Consider the following 16378-nt stretch of genomic DNA (forward strand, 5'->3'; position numbering starts at 1 on the left):
TTTTAGTAGAAAAAAAATCTCCATTTATAACATACTTTAAACCTAAGATATTTTAATAATTTTTATTTTTAATTTAAAATAAAAAATAAACAAAATCAAAAACACTCACATAACACTAATCCACATTCCTTACTTATCCAATTTATTTCTTTCTCATATCTATTTGCTTTGTTTCTTTTATTTATTTATTGAAAATTATTTTCCAAATTCATTTATCCAAAACTTAATTATAAATTTTAAAATATTTATTATTTCCTTTTATTTAATCTTTAAATCTCTTTTAATAAACACATAAATAAATATCAACCCATATATAAATATGATGTTAAAACTAGTTTATTTTAAGTTGTGATAGGTTATAATTTGATCGTCTTCATTATTCCAAATATCTATCTATATTTGTAAAATTTTTTTATAAATAAGGTAAATTAAAAGCATAGTTGCATTATGTTAATAAATTTGGCAAAAGAACCTGACTAAATTAAATAAGAAGCTGGAAAATCAGAAAATTATTTGGTACAATTATCTTGAAAAGTCATTGATAGTAATGGAATGAAATTGTATTTTCCATTTTGTTGTTGAAATAGAATAGAGTTAGAAGTAGAATTAAGTAGTGGATGATGTTATGAGAGTGAGAAGTCAAAATTAGGGCAAAAAATTAAAGAGTGGGAAATATGAAGTGGCAACAAATTGTTGTGCTAAAGTTTCTGATTTTTTTTATTTTAAATTAAAAGTAAAAATTATTAAAATACTTACTTTACTAAAATGTATCAATAAAAAAGAGTTTATATATTAACATTATTTATTTTGTAATTTTTATTTATTTTTCATTTAATTGTTTTTTATATATATTTTGAAATATTAAGCCATAATTTTGTGGAAAATGATACCATTAAAGTTTAGTTATTACATTTTTTTTAATTATGTCCTTTTTTTTCAATCTGTTTTATGGAATATTTAAGGTTTGATATTGGTTTTAGGAAATGTTATGAATTTTCTAATATACTCTTTGTTTGTCTACTAATTCATATTAAGCCATAATTTTGTGGAAAATGATACCATTAAAGTTTAGTTATTACATTTTTTTTTTAATTATGTACTTTTTTTTCAATCTGTTTTATGGAATATTTAAGGTTTGATATTGGTTTTAGGAAATGTTATGAATTTTCTAATATACTCTTTGTTTGTCTACTAATTCTTAATTAAAGATAATTCTAAAAAAATATATTTAATACTCTATTAATGTTATAATAATATAATTAATTTTAGCTTGTTTTTTCGAGAACGTATGGAACTGAGAGAGTATTTAATTACAAGTATGATACAATTTTTTAAAATATCACCTTACTACATAAATTAATTACTAATTGAATGGATAACATAAATGATCATGCATTATAATAAATTAATAATATATTGCTATTTTTTTAATAGTAACCAAAAGTTATTGAAGTTACACAAAGTATTTTAATAACATGCAATTCAAATAAATTTAAAATTAAATTACGAACTGGGCCATTTGATTGTGTTTCGTCTTCCACCGTTCATTCCCTGAAAGAGAACATTTCATTTTATTAAATTACATTAAAAAAGATAAAGATATACTCCGACAACGACAAACTTGTTCTTAGAAACAATCATTTTTATGTTCATTATAGTCATATTGTCATTCAGTACCATATCAATTATTAGAAGTGTCACCAAGTATATCCTTATTACTATTGTTCTGTTATATTGTGCATGAAAATCACAGTGATAATTATTATCAACATTATTAATAATAATATTATTATTTAAAAACATATATACATCAAAATAAAATTTAGTATATATATATATATATATATATATATATATATATATATTTATTGATTATTTTGAAATTTATTATTTCACAAGATATAATTATGTTTAGGGAAATATATATGAGTGAGTAAATTTGGTGACGAATACTAAATAAATATTCTTAATGAATATTTATAAATTATGATATAAATATTTAATTATATCATAATATCCAATTCGTAGATATATACTACTTATTTTTTTATATTTTTTAAATAATATTGTATAACACTGTATAATTAATTAAGTATTAAAAAATGTTAATTGACAATTTCAAATACAACATATTTGTTTGTGGTGATATAATAGCATGTCATACTTAACAAGAAAAGACTCTTACTATTCATAATATAGTTTTAATTTAATATGCTTAAAATAAGGGTCGAAGACTAAAAGTAATGATTTAAAAATTTTGAGAAATGAAAACAAAAGAAAATATTTTATATGGAATAAAATTAAAATTCACATGTCTTATATAAAAATGAAGAATAATAATTTTAAATTCTATAAAACTGAAAAAATAAAGAATTTTTGTTAATATACAGTGTACCCTCAAGCAAATTTGGAACCTTCTGTGTCAATTATCAAGCTTTTTCATCTCATCAATCAGAGACTAATTATAATAATCCATTTATGTATTAATAATAAATAGAATTTCACTTAGAAGACTAAAATAAAAATTTACTTATTTTATAAAGATTAAAAATAATAGTTTGAAATTTTACAAAAAAAGAAAACAAAAAAAAAACACAAGATACCAAAATTAAAAATTATTATATCTACATAGACCAAAAATATATTTAATTAGTATATAAATGAAATTATCACAAGTTACTTAATTGTGCAGCAATACTAAGATAAGAGCTTGTTGTGCATACATTATTATATTCTTATCCAATTATTTAATCTTAGAAGTCTTTTAATATAATTTCTTTGACTTGTATTTATATGCTTCAAACTGAAAAACTTGTAACAATTAAAAAATTGTCAGACAATAAAAATTAATTATTAAACTATATCTAATATTAGGTAATTGCCTTTTTTATAAATTTAAATTGATTTTAAATTTTTTTGTAATCCAATTTTTTTATATAAATTAAATTTCAATAATAATTATGCAAACAAATATTTTTTATTACAATTTAAATAATTATCATTTCTCACTAATTAAAATATAGCACTGAATCAATAGTTAAAAAAGATGTAGCAGTGGAATAATGATTAAAAACCTAAATAAATATAAATAGAAATTAAGGTTTTACTTTAAGAGATAAAATTTAAAAAAATAATTAAATTTGATTAAATAAATAATTTTAAGAAATAAATTAAATGCGGTGGCTGAGAGATTCTCTTCACTGCATGCTCTTGAGTTGTATGTGATGTGGGACTCTCAATTTTTTGTTTCATAGCCAATGAATCTCTGTCACACTCTTGTTACTTTCTTTCTGCTCCCTCTTTGATTCCTTTTCTCCCCAAAGAAAAATCGAAATCCCATTTCACTTCCATCAGAAAATGAAAGCCGTTCTTTCAGTCAACTAATAATAATTCAGCACCCATTGCAACACATTCTTCATTACCCTACACACCTGGCTCTTACGTGTCTCATAGCTAATCAATCTTTTGGTCACACTCACAAAATCAGCATCAACCAAACCTAGGTGAAAATAATCTAATTTTTCTTACCTTAAAATGCTATTATACTCGCACGTGCTTGATCCCACATGCTACGATTTTCGCGGTGCGTAAGCGTGAAATTTGTCACTGCCTGCCACGTTTCGTTACACTGCAGGATCAGGAGAGGCTCCACATTGCTACAAATAAACCCTACTCAGATTATCTTCCTTCACGCCAAACACTCTCTTTGCACTAACCACATTCATTCTCTTGTCACTGTTTCTTACAACTCCTCCGTAACCCGTGAGTCACTTTAACTTTCTCTCTAACAAACTCTAATGCTCTTTGTTCATGTTTCACACTGATTTTCTCTACGCTACTACACATTTTATTCGATTGTTTAGATCTTGAGCATTTTCTCTCAATACACTGTAATGCTAACTATGTATTGTTCATGTATATTGGTTTGATCTCTTGGACTAGTTACTGCCATCATTGTGTTGTTAATGATGAATTTCTGGTGTTGCATGCAGAAGGCATTAGCATGGCAACAATGTCGATGGCATCCTACGCGTCAAACCGCACAGCTTGGAGTGTGGAGGCGAAAGTGAAATCATCGGTTTCGGTTCCGGTGAGCCTGATTAGGCAGGAATTGAAATACGATGGATTGAGATCTCTGGACAAGGTGCACGTGCTAAGCACGCATGCGACCAAAACGAGAAGCTCTTTGTCTGCTAAGAGTGGGAAAAGTGGACGTGAGAGGGTTTTGGGGAAGATCGAATGCGGGATGAACTTGATCTTCGTGGGAGCTGAGGTGGCACCTTGGAGTAAAACAGGGGGACTTGGTGATGTTCTCGGAGGACTTCCACCAGCTTTGGCTGTAAGTGGATTAATTGATTTATTTCTCTTGTCTGATTTAATTGTTTTGTTATTAAACTGTCATTAAACCAGGTTTTGTGGAGAAAATCTAAGTTAGATCTGTAAAAGGTACTCTGTTAAATCCAGCTCAAAGGCCAAAAACTCTAATAAATCTAGTTAGAAAAAAAAATTGTACAAATGGAGGAATAGATCTCACAAAATAACGGTGCTTCCATTATTTTATTATATTGGTTCATGCAACTGATTTCAAGTGTTTAAAATAAATAATATTTTAAATGTTTTCCTTCAATAAAATCTTATTATTTTAAGTTTTTTTTTTTCTGAAATCTTATCTAAAAGTTGCCTATTTGAAAAGGTTAAAAGATCTGGTACCAAACGAAAAGGTTAATCACTCAAGTAAATCTCAAAGAAAGACAAGTCCTGAGTTCATAAAGAGAAACATAAAAATTAATATTATTCTGAATTTTTATTATATTACCTTATGTTAATGAGTTAAAATTTAATATTTATGTTAGTTTTAATTTTTTATATTTATTTAAATATAAATATATGTACTATTATTTTCTATAATCTATAATTTAAATAAAAATAGTGCTAAAAAATAATATAATCCGAAGACTTGCATAAAAATAGACTTGATCATCTATTATTATTTTTTATATTTGATGTGTAATTTATAATTTGAATAAAAATATTATTAGAAAAATAATATAATTTTCAGATTTTCATGAAAGAATAAGAAATAAAAAATTACAATTATATTGATATGTCTATATTCTAAGTAGATGAATGGTTTATTTCTATTATTTTTCATTGTTCTATATTCAATATTATAGTTGGTTTGAGGTTTAAAATATTAAAAAATTTAGATATAATTTTAGACAAAATAATAAGACCAACTCTGTGTGTGTGTATATTTATAAATAATTCACTATTTTAACCCAGTCTTGTGCTATTTGATAAAGGGGCATGGACACCGTGTTATGACAGTGTCACCGCGCTACGACCAATACAAGGATGCATGGGACACTAGTGTGACGGTGGAGGTACTTTTTTCGTTCTAGTAATGTATCTGTACAAATCTACTTAACTCTTGGTTCTTGATTGAACTGTTTCATTTTCTTTCTTCTCTTTTGGTAGGTCAAAGTTGCAGATAGAATAGAGACTGTTCGTTTCTTTCACTGCTACAAGCGAGGTGTTGATCGTGTTTTTGTGGACCACCCATGCTTCCTTGCGAAGGTTATAATATACTTTTGTTGGCATCAATATTTATAGGATAGAGTACTCTATAACACCTTCAAATTAAACTAAGCATTTTTCTTGCATTTTTTATTTCAAAAGGTGTGGGGCAAGACCGGTTCAAAACTCTACGGCCCTAGAGCTGGAGAGGATTATGAAGATAACCAACTTCGATTCAGCTTGTTATGCCAGGTAACTTCCCCTGTAGTTTAACCTGCATAATTTTTTATTCATGATACACTGCATATCCTATAGCTCATAACTAATATTACCGCGGTAATTCGCTTCCCTTACTGCTAACACACGCAATAGTCTGAATCTATTGATTTAATTTCTCAAAGAAATGCCACCTTCTCTTGAGACATGTAACATTGTCGACTACCTCGACGGCCATTTTCAGTTTTAATTCGTCATCGCTGATTACATTTTATGAGAGCATGGATTTGAATTGACTATAAGATTTGATTCTGGATATGACGTTATCATTGCGTTCAACAACTTTCAGGCTGCACTTGAGGCACCAAGGGTTTTGAACTTAAACAGCAACAAGTACTTCTCGGGACCATATGGTATGGCTCTCTGGTTAATTCCTTGATCTTCGATATTCGGTTAAGGAAAACCTTTAAATTTAGTTTACAAGGTTTCTCTGTCTTCGGGCAGGTGAAGATGTGATCTTTATTGCCAATGATTGGCACACTGCTCTTCTTCCATGCTACTTGAAATCAATGTACCAGAACAGGGGGATTTATAGAAACACAAAGGTAAGGATTTTATTAACTTTCTGAACGCTTGTCTTCATCAATCACCATTTAATCTTTCCAGGGAAACTGACTTTCCTTGGTCCAATCATGGCAGGTTGCATTTTGTATTCATAACATAGCATACCAGGGTAGGCATGCCTTTGAAGACTTCCCTCTTCTCAATTTACCTAATGAATACAGGAGCGCTTTTGACTTTACTGATGGGTAAGACACCCTTATCTGTTCCTAAAAGACTTACATGTTCTAAATTTAGTATTTTACTTATAACATCTTTAATATTCTTATGTTTCATTCTCAGGCATCTTAAGCCTGTGAAGGGAAGGAAACTTAACTGGATGAAGGCTGCAATAATAGAATCGGACCTAGTGCTCACTGTAAGTCCATATTATGCCCAGGAACTTGTTTCCGGAGAGGATAGAGGTGTAGAATTGGACAACATAATTCGCAAAAGTGGCATCTCTGGTATCGTGAATGGCATGGATATTCGGGAATGGAGTCCAAAAACTGATAAATTCATAGATATACACTTCGATACAACAACTGTAAGTGTTATCTTCCCTGTGATTAGATATGGTTTGCTCAATGATATGGAATTGTGGATCATATTTAGAAATTAGCAAGTCCTTATCAAACTGCCGTTCTTAGGTCATGGAAGCAAAATGCCTGCTGAAAGAGGCCCTTCAGGCAGAGGTTGGCTTACCTGTAGACAGGGATATCCCTCTGATAGGCTTTATTGGTAGGCTTGAAGAGCAGAAAGGTTCAGATATTCTTGTGGAAGCTATCCCAAAGTTCATTGACCAGGATGTTCAGATCATAATTCTTGTAAGTGTCTTGATTAGATCGTTCTTGTGGTATTAATCCATTTTACTAATACAGCTAAAAGATAAAAGTTATATATGCTCATGGTTCTATCCCTTTTTCTTCCCCAGGGAACTGGCAAAAAGAGCATGGAGAAGCAAATTGAGAAACTAGAGGAAATTTATCCGGAGAAGGCCAGAGGGATAGCAAAATTCAACGGTCCCTTGGCTCACAAGATTATTGCTGGATCTGACTTCATAATAATCCCAAGTAGATTTGAACCCTGTGGTCTAGTTCAGTTGCATTCTATGCCATATGGAACGGTATAGACTATTGGCCTCTTTTTCTCTATTTCCTTAGCATCTACTACACCTTGGTGTTACGGGACAACATTTTCTGACCCTTTAAACAATAAATGTTTTCAACAGGTGCCAATAGTTTCTTCCACAGGTGGACTCGTTGACACCGTTAAAGAAGGCTTTACTGGATTCCACATGGGTGCATTCCACGTAGACGTAAGTAAAGTAGAAAAATAGTCTTGTCTTGTTTCTATTTGATAGAGAAGCGAATCTGAAAGATTGTTACTGGGGTTTTTCTGTAGTGTGAGGCAGTTGATCCTGATGATGTGGAAAAGTTAGCATCTACCGTAAAGAGAGCCCTTGAAACCTTTGGTACCCCAGTCATGCAAAAGATTATCAAGAACTGCATGGTCCAAGACTTTTCATGGAAGGTAAGCATGTGTGATAAAAAAATGGTGCATCCTCTAAGGCATAAACCAAGGAGGCAAATTCTGTTTATCTTATACCATTGAGATTATTATGATACAGGGACCAGCCAAACAATGGGAAAAAGTGTTGTTGAGCCTAGACGTTGCTGGCAGTGAAGCTGGAATTGAAGGTGATGAGATTGCTCCTCTTGCAAAGGAAAACGTGGCCACTCCTTGAGCATCACCATTGAGATCATCTTTCTCAATCAATACTTGCCAGCAATCTGATTATAAACGGAGCCACCTACAGATATTTTATCAACCATCTCTAAGGAAGGGGCGAAACTTCAATTTCAAGCAAAGTATGAAGCTAATTATCATAAAGCTTTTTCATCAAGGAAATTTGAAGTGCATGAGTTTTATAAGTTAAAAATAATATAGCATAAGGTGAATAAATGTCAATCTATGCTTTCAAATAGTAGTTTATGTACATATTACTACAAATCAAATGAGTAGTATGTTTGCCATAAATATAAAGTATTTACATGTGTTCCAATCCCAAATTGACACCTGAAAACCGAAAAATCTTTTTATGATAATTTCTTGTTAAAATTCTTCAACAAACTAGTATCGATTCTCATAATAAAAAATTGAAGTGTCACAATTACTATTTTTTTTATCTACTCTCTATGATAAAAACAATGACTAAGTGCATGTGAGAGGAAGAATACGAATTGCAGTTTCTTAATATAGATTATAACTTCGCTGTTTGAATAGTTCAATTATATGGGATAACCTAAGACATAATATAAGTGGATGTCTTTGTCTGAAGGCTATATTTGATATTTATGATAAGACTAGAGTAATAATGGCAAAATGATGAACCATATTAAAAAATGCAGCACTATAACAAATATGATATTTTATTCTTCATTTATTTTATTTTATTTTAATCGTGCGCCAATATATCTTTCCAGGTCCTTTTTTATTTTTCAAAAATTCTGATTCGTTTATTTCTTTTGAGCAATAGCAGACAAATAAGTTTAGGCTTTTTTGTTTTCTAATAATAAAAAGAAGAGTGTAGATGAAGTCTTGTAGAATCGTGGCTGTAAAGTTATGCATCAAAAACAAAAGGCGTCAGTTTCCAGTTTCCTAGAGGTTGGGTTTGGGAATGCTGATCGCGAAAATGTGAAAGTGAAAGTAAAGTAGTGAAGAAGGATTGCTTTTGATCCCTTCTACATTATCCAGAGTTATTGTCCTCATAAATCTATCAGTCTCAAGTTTATTTCAATTTTTTCATTTCTATTAATGAATTTCTTCATTAATACAGTAGGATGTCAAACTATTATAAATAAATTAACTTCCCAGTCACATGACACTGTTACTAAATTTTTTCTTCTCATAAATAAATTAATTTTACAAGAAGTTAAACATTCAAATCATAAAAATATTACTAATTAACTTTAGTATTTTGAAACATATAATAAGTATTAACATTATTAATTATTTTCAATAATTATATATAAATAAATGTGTGTATAAAGAAAATTATTCAATGTACAAATTAGATTTAAATTAGAATATATAACTGTATTATCAATTAACATACATTACCATTGATTAATCATGATGAAATAATCACTTTAAAAAGTATTTCTTATAAAAACAATCACAATTAGTTTATTTATTTTTCACATGATAATTGTTTTATAATTGTAAAAAGGTTTTATAAAATGTAATAAATTGATTATCATATTATATAAAATTATGGTTCATGTACATTTATGTAATTAATTAAAATTATAATATATATATATATATATATATATATATATATATATATATATATATACTAATTGTAATCACCATAAATATTATAACTATATATTCCATAAATATTATCCTCAACAAAAATTTTTGATCGATGGTACAATTGGCATAGTTAAGATTATACGAGGAGATTAACATAAATTAACCTACAAATTGTTATTAAAGTGTGATTGAATCATAATTATATTGGTGGTAACTAAAATTTCATTACAATTTCTGTAGATAAGGTTTCAAATAGATGATGATTATTGATTGTTGCATTTACTATATGAACATTCGGACTTTTTCTAACTTAAGCATGAAAATAATTTTTATAGGCAACATCCGAGCGGATATAGACGAATGGAAGACTTGTATTATCGAACGAATTAAAAATAACCAGAACTGAATTGTAGAGAAAGGAAGAGTGAATGATTGAATTATATTGAAGTTGTTGATACTCAACCAATCCCTTAGAAACAAAAATTATATTGAGCATTTAATTTAAATTAAATTAATTCCATTCTTTCTCGTACTCATAAAAATTTATAAAAAATGGAGCCTGAAGTAATGTATAAAGTTAAATAAAGTCTCTCTATATATAAATATATTGCAACAAATACAAATTATTTGAGTGGAAGTAGGAAAAGAGATTAGTTAAAAATAAAATAATAATAAAAAGAGATAGGAATAAAAGTTGATAGGTTAGAAGAAAATATAGGAAAGTACGAGTGAAATAAGATAAAATTATGATTGGTAGATTTTTTAGGTACATGTACGCTTGTGTACATGTCTAACTCAAGAATAAATTTTAACTTTTTATTAAAGCTCAACATTTTTCACTAATAAACAAACATTCAATGAATATAGACGTTGTGGTCTTATTTTATGAGATGATTATTTGTTATTACTAAAATATTCAACCACAATAATCATATCCTCCTAATTTCATATAAAAAAAATACTAAAATAGAAAAAGAAAGTACTAGGTAAATATTCATTCTTCATACTTTACTTTTACTCTAAACAAATTCATAAACTTGTATTTACTTAAACATTAGAAAGTCTTTTACATGTGAGTCTTCTTAGATCAGAACCAACCTATCATCTAAAATGAATTTTGTACGTGTCTTACAAACTTAAAATTCAATTTCAATAATAAGAATTTGGATAAAGAATAACTTTATATTTTATATTTTATGTTATTGAATATGTATACACAATTTAAGTAGTTTTTAAAAAAAATATGTCATTATAAATAATTACAATGTACACATAATTAATCAATTATATTTATATATAATTATTTGTTATTTTGATTAAAAGAAAGATGATGAAAAATAAAAAAAAATATGAAATGATAGTTTATGAAAGTTAATAAATAATGTAATAGGTTTCATAAATTAAAATAATATTTTAATTGATAAAAATAAAAATTATCATTGGGAGAAAGAGGAATTGATTATCCTCTATTCATATATCATCCTACTCCAGAATCAACTCTCCCCTCTCTCAACACTTGATTATGAGACTCCGAAACTTCAACTCTTCTAAGTTAAAAACAAATTTGATCGTCTCATTTCCTTTCAAACACCTCACCACTTACTCCAACACCCACCAACACACTAACAAAAGAGAATCGATTATGTAAATTTAAATAAAAGAAAAGAATCAATTCTTAAAATCACATGACCATACATTGTATTTTTCTGGGCATACATATCTTTCCTTCAAAATCATATTGTTTCTGCCAATAAATTGCTTACATTTTTCTTTAAATTAATTGAACCAAACAAACTTCTCATTTGTTCTTCCTCACTTGTGAACAGAAAAATAAGTCTAAACACCATAAACAAATCATAAAATTTTTAAAAGTCATAATTCGTCATCTTTTGTACTAATTTATTATCATTATTATTTTTATATAATTGCATAAACAAGCCTACATTTAATATGTAAAATGTATTATATCTTAAATATAACTGATTATACCTATAAGATAATTAGCTGGTGATAATCAAGTGTTAAATGCTTCAACTCATCTTACATAAACTCATTCCACCCAATCAAAACCTATGATTTAGTTAGTTAGCTGGTGATAATTTATTGGTTTTATGTTTTAACTGAGATTAATTTCTACCTGTAAATCTAATTTTATACCATTTATCTACCATCACGCGGTTCCGATCAATCAAATATCGAATCACAACAAATTTTAATTAATACATCCAATTTGATTTTTATTAAATTAAATTCATAATACTCTTTCTTTCGTAAACATAAAACACTCGTAAAAAAAAATCTTAATATTTAAAAAAAAAAAAGGTTTTAACTAACTTTTTTTGATTTGTAATTGATCCATCTTAAATATATAAATCAATAAAATAGTGACACATAATCTATTGTTAAAAAGTTGTTAAAAGAAATTGTTAACATATTATTATTCTTAAAAAATGATATTATAATATAATTTTATATTCATATATAAAGATAAAATGGTTATAAAAATATAAATTTTTTTCAAGAAAAAAGAAAAGAAAAATCAAGTAAAAATAGTGTCAAATATAAAAATTTAGGTGCGTCAAATTATATTTTTCATTTTTAAAATGGAATGAACCTGATAAATTTTGAATTGAATGACAAATAAATTTATTCCATTCAATGTTACTTTTATAACTGAACTAATTAGTTGACCTTGTTTTGTCTTATTTTTTTCATACTACTACTACCACCATTAGTAATACTAATACTAATACTAATACTAATAATAATAATAATAATAATAATAATAATAATAATAACTTTTTGTTTTGAAGAGGAAGAAGAAGGAAACATACATAGATGAAGAGGAGGGTTACATGAGGAAGCATCTTGTTCCTCTTCTTTCTAAATAAGCGAATTTGTTGCTCTTTCCGCGTGTCTCCCTTCCCATACTTTTCCAGGGAATCTTTTTCCTTTATCTGTCATCATTTTTTATTTTTCCATTTCCATTTTCTCTCTAAAATTAAAATATCTACCACCTCTTCGTTATCTCTCTCTCTGACTCTGTCTCTCTTCTTCCGGAGACTCCTCACTCACACCAAAACACTGTTTCTTTCACTAATTCTCTTCACATTCTTAGTTTATCCAAAGATCCATGGACTACCATTCCACATTCCCTCGCTTCTTCATCATCTTCTTCGTTACCAGTAAGTTAATTAACTAAACCATTTTTCTTTTTACTTTTTCATCGGAATGGAAATTCACAATGCTGTTGTAATGTAGCCGTAGCACTTCCTGCAACCACCGTCGTGTCCATTGGGATAAACTACGGTCAAATCGCCAACAATCTTCCCTCACCGGACGACGCAGTGGCGTTGGTGAAATGCGTCGGAGCAACCAAGGTAAAGCTCTACGACGCAGATCCGAGGGTTCTGAAAGCGTTCGCCAACACCGGAGTGGAAGTAATGGTGGGTCTGGGTAACGAGTACTTGTCCAGAATGAAAGATCCAACCAAGGCGCAGGCATGGATCAAAACCAACCTACAACCCTACCTTCCAGCCACTAAAATCACCTCAATCTTCGTCGGGAACGAGGTTCTCACCTTCAACGACTCTTCCCTGACCTCGAACCTCCTCCCAGCCATGCAGAGCGTGCACACAGCGCTCGTCAACCTCGCCATCGACAAACAAATAACCGTCACCACCACGCACTCCCTGGCCGTGCTTCAAACCTCGTATCCTCCTTCGGCCGGAGCATTCCGTCCGGACCTGGCTCCGTGCCTGGCTCCCATCCTGAGCTTCCAAGTGAAAACCGGATCTCCCTTCCTCATCAACGCCTACCCTTACTTCGCCTACAAGGCCAACCCCAAACAGGTTCCCTTGGACTTCGTTCTCTTCCAACCCAACCAGGGGATGGTGGACCCCTCCAGTAACCTCCACTACGATAACATGCTATTCGCGCAGATCGACGCGGTGTATTCCGCGTTGGACTCTTTGGGCTACGGGAAGTTGCCGGTTCACATTTCGGAAACCGGCTGGCCTTCGAAGGGGGATGAAGACGAAGCCGGTGCGAACCTCGAGAACGCAAAGAAGTATAATGGGAATCTCATTAAGATGGCTATGAGTAACAGCAAGAAGGGCACACCGTCCAGGCCCAACTCCGATTTGAACATTTACGTTTTCGCTCTGTTTAATGAGAACATGAAGCCCGGCCCAACTTCCGAGCGCAACTATGGGCTTTTTAAGCCCGATGGGACCCCCGCGTACCCCCTCGGCTTCTCTCTGGCTTCTGCTCCAAACGACGCCGTCAATAACAGTACCGGTACTGGCACGCCGCCGCGGCCACCCACCTCCTCCACCGGATATTTGTCCATTTCCTCTGCTTCCTCTCTGGTTAGTTACACTAATTCCACTACTACTTTCTGCTTACTATAACTATTGTTATTAAGTTAAAAGTTTTGCATTAGGTTGCCAATTTGATTCCTTATTTAACTTTATTTTAATTAATTATTTGCTTCTTATAGGTCACTATCTTTTATTTTAGTTTTCGTACGTTTTAGTTTGTATTCAAACAGGTTTTGTTTTTATGTTTTGGTCTAGAATGAAAATATATTACATAAAAATAAAATGAAAAGATTTTTTTTTATAAAAAAAATAAAAAATTAGTACATAGTGGATTAAAATAAAAGGTTAATTAATGTATTAAATCAAAGGATTAGTTAAACTAAAAATTATGTAACCTAACTCTAGTTTTGGTAAGACAGAAAGTATTCTCGGGATTATCAATGAAACTGTCGATTTCGCGTAGACTAAGGTTTTTCTTTTTTCCTGAATATGATCGTGTTATCTATTTCGTTGATAATTCTAATCTAGAGGCTGAAAATATATACAAGTTAATTTCTTTACTAATATTTATGAGATAATTGTGAGTGGACAAGGCTTTTATATCGATAATGAATAAAAAGTTGTATATGCAATAATTAAATGCTATAAAAATAAAAATTATACAGTTAATTTATCGTTTCTTTATCGAACTTATCTTATGTTTGATATGTGATTGGAATAAAAATATAATTATTTTGAAGTTATGTCCTGGATGTTTATAAATCCATAACTGGGTTCAGGTGTATACATTTTTAGATGAAGTCACACGATTGCATCGTTTTCTTTTTATTCTTTGTTTGCATATTTTTAAGAATATTTTATAATTGTAAGGATACACTATAATAATATTTTACTGACACTTCTTTATTTTTGAACTTTTCAACTAACTAGTTAGTTTTTACTGACAATATAGCCGTTACTGTAATAACGTTGATGTTTGTTTGGGTTTGGGACAGGAGAGATGTTGTTCAGTTTCGTTTTGGTTTTTGGTGACGGTGCTGATTTTGAAGTTTTGAGGATATTTCGGCGCAGAATGGAGAGAGAGAGAGGGTCGTGGCGATGGGGAGAAGAGCAAAGGCAGAGTGAGGAGGGAGCAAAGGTAAAGAAAAAATTATTAATACATTTATTATTTTATTTTTTTCACTTTACTTGTCCCATACTGTTGGAATTATTGTCGCACTCCCCCATAAAGAGATAAAGACCATTCTGTCCATTCAAATTTTAAAATTTGTCATTGAAGTTTGGGTGGTGACTAAATTTGATTTTAAATAAAAACTTATGAAATAATCAAGATAATTTTTTTAAGTTTTTGACAGTATAATTTTAAAAAATAATTATTTAACACATCTAAATTTTTTATATTTATTTAACACTAAATATTTATATTTATATTTTATATATTTTTTTAAAAAGTATAAAAATTTACATTTTTATAATCATATATTTTGTATTAAATAAAAATAAATAAAAAATTGTGTCATAGTATTATTATTGAGTTGGCCTAATATTAAGATTGGATTAGGTTAGCATTAAGTAGTAGTAGGTGTGGGATTAATTTGTTGCATAAGTTTGTTGGTAACATAAGTATTATTGGAAGCTTATTGAGAGAAAAAAAAGACGTGTGAAAAAGGTTGTAGTTAGGAAACAGACAGAATGAGCATCATCAGCATTAGGCACTTTTTTGTTGGCAGCATAAATAAAGAAAGTTAAGCCTTTTTGGTTGTGTGTGTTTCAATTTTGCAGGGAGTAGACGTGATGTTTAGGAAGGATGGAAAGTTAGCTGTGGACTTCACTAGCCATGTCTTGTCACTCCCCAACCCCGGGGACTAATTTATTATTATTATTTATTATTATTACATTAAATTAGGAATACATGCAATTTGATTGGTATTTTTGTCGGACATTCTTTCATAATAAATATGTTTTGTAGTGTATTCAACTCTATTACTCGTCCACCTCCTCCTCCTCTCCCACTCCTATGCAAATTTTATTTTGGTGTACAATTATTTCAATTCCTTAAATAAAATATAAGAACAATACAGCTTTTGATGGAACAAAAGGTAAGCTATTACGCTCCACTTCACCGAAAGAAAGAAAAATAAATAAAGAGAACGAAAAAAAAAGTAACAAACAAATGAAAAAATAGATTGTTTGACTGAAAAAAAGAATGTAAAGCAGAAGATAAGTTCTTTTGTTATTAATACTTTTATGTATTATTATTTATTACTTTTTAATTATTTATTGTGAAGAGTGAAATAATAGACCGGATTATTATGAATATTTTCAGAACTGATGTACATAAAAATACTTAAAAACACGGCACTTTTTTCCTTTCTCACCACGTCCGTGTGGAAATAACTAAT

General features: G+C 29.7%; 2 protein-coding genes across 3 annotated transcripts; both read left to right on the top strand.

The window, feature by feature from the left end:
* The first annotated feature begins 3606 nt into the window (after positions 1-3606).
* On the top strand, positions 3607-8405 carry LOC124832293 (granule-bound starch synthase 1, chloroplastic/amyloplastic-like). 2 transcript variants are annotated; one of them, XM_047306471.2, is made up of 14 exons: positions 3607-3762; positions 3993-4339; positions 5304-5384; positions 5479-5577; positions 5680-5769; positions 6083-6146; positions 6238-6338; positions 6433-6542; positions 6637-6880; positions 6984-7160; positions 7268-7459; positions 7565-7651; positions 7738-7866; positions 7964-8405. In XM_047306471.2, exons 2-14 carry the CDS (start codon positions 4004-4006, stop codon positions 8078-8080), a joined length of 1827 nt encoding a protein of 608 aa, XP_047162427.1. In that variant the 5' UTR covers positions 3607-3762; positions 3993-4003; the 3' UTR covers positions 8081-8405. The 2 variants fall into 2 exon arrangements, with proteins under 2 accessions (XP_047162427.1, XP_087952811.1); XM_088096685.1 differs by having other exon boundaries at positions 3638-3762; positions 3996-4339.
* A 4080-nt stretch (positions 8406-12485) lies between these two features.
* On the top strand, positions 12486-15959 carry LOC124827379 (glucan endo-1,3-beta-glucosidase 11-like). Its single transcript, XM_088095706.1, has 4 exons — positions 12486-12839; positions 12916-14024; positions 14972-15114; positions 15759-15959. The coding sequence occupies exons 1-3, from the start codon at positions 12788-12790 to the stop codon at positions 15029-15031; spliced, it is 1221 nt and encodes a 406-aa protein (XP_087951832.1). The 5' UTR covers positions 12486-12787; the 3' UTR covers positions 15032-15114; positions 15759-15959.
* The last annotated feature ends 419 nt before the right edge of the window (positions 15960-16378 follow it).

The sequence above is a fragment of the Vigna umbellata genome, chromosome 8 (genome assembly GCF_029865625.1).
Source record: "Vigna umbellata cultivar VRB3 chromosome 8, Vumbellata_1.0, whole genome shotgun sequence".
NCBI lineage: Eukaryota > Viridiplantae > Streptophyta > Magnoliopsida > Fabales > Fabaceae > Vigna > Vigna umbellata.

Coding starts and splice junctions, on each gene's coding strand:
- LOC124832293 (XM_047306471.2), top strand. CDS start 4,004: ATGGCAACAATGTCGATGGCATCCTACGCGTCAAACCGCACAGCTTGG. Junction 5,385..5,478: donor ACACTAGTGTGACGGTGGAG/GTACTTTTTTCG, acceptor CTCTTTTGGTAG/GTCAAAGTTGCAGATAGAAT. Junction 6,339..6,432: donor GGATTTATAGAAACACAAAG/GTAAGGATTTTA, acceptor CAATCATGGCAG/GTTGCATTTTGTATTCATAA.
- LOC124827379 (XM_088095706.1), top strand. CDS start 12,788: ATGGACTACCATTCCACATTCCCTCGCTTCTTCATCATCTTCTTCGTT. Junction 12,840..12,915: donor CATCATCTTCTTCGTTACCA/GTAAGTTAATTA, acceptor GTTGTAATGTAG/CCGTAGCACTTCCTGCAACC. Junction 14,025..14,971: donor TTTCCTCTGCTTCCTCTCTG/GTTAGTTACACT, acceptor GGTTTGGGACAG/GAGAGATGTTGTTCAGTTTC.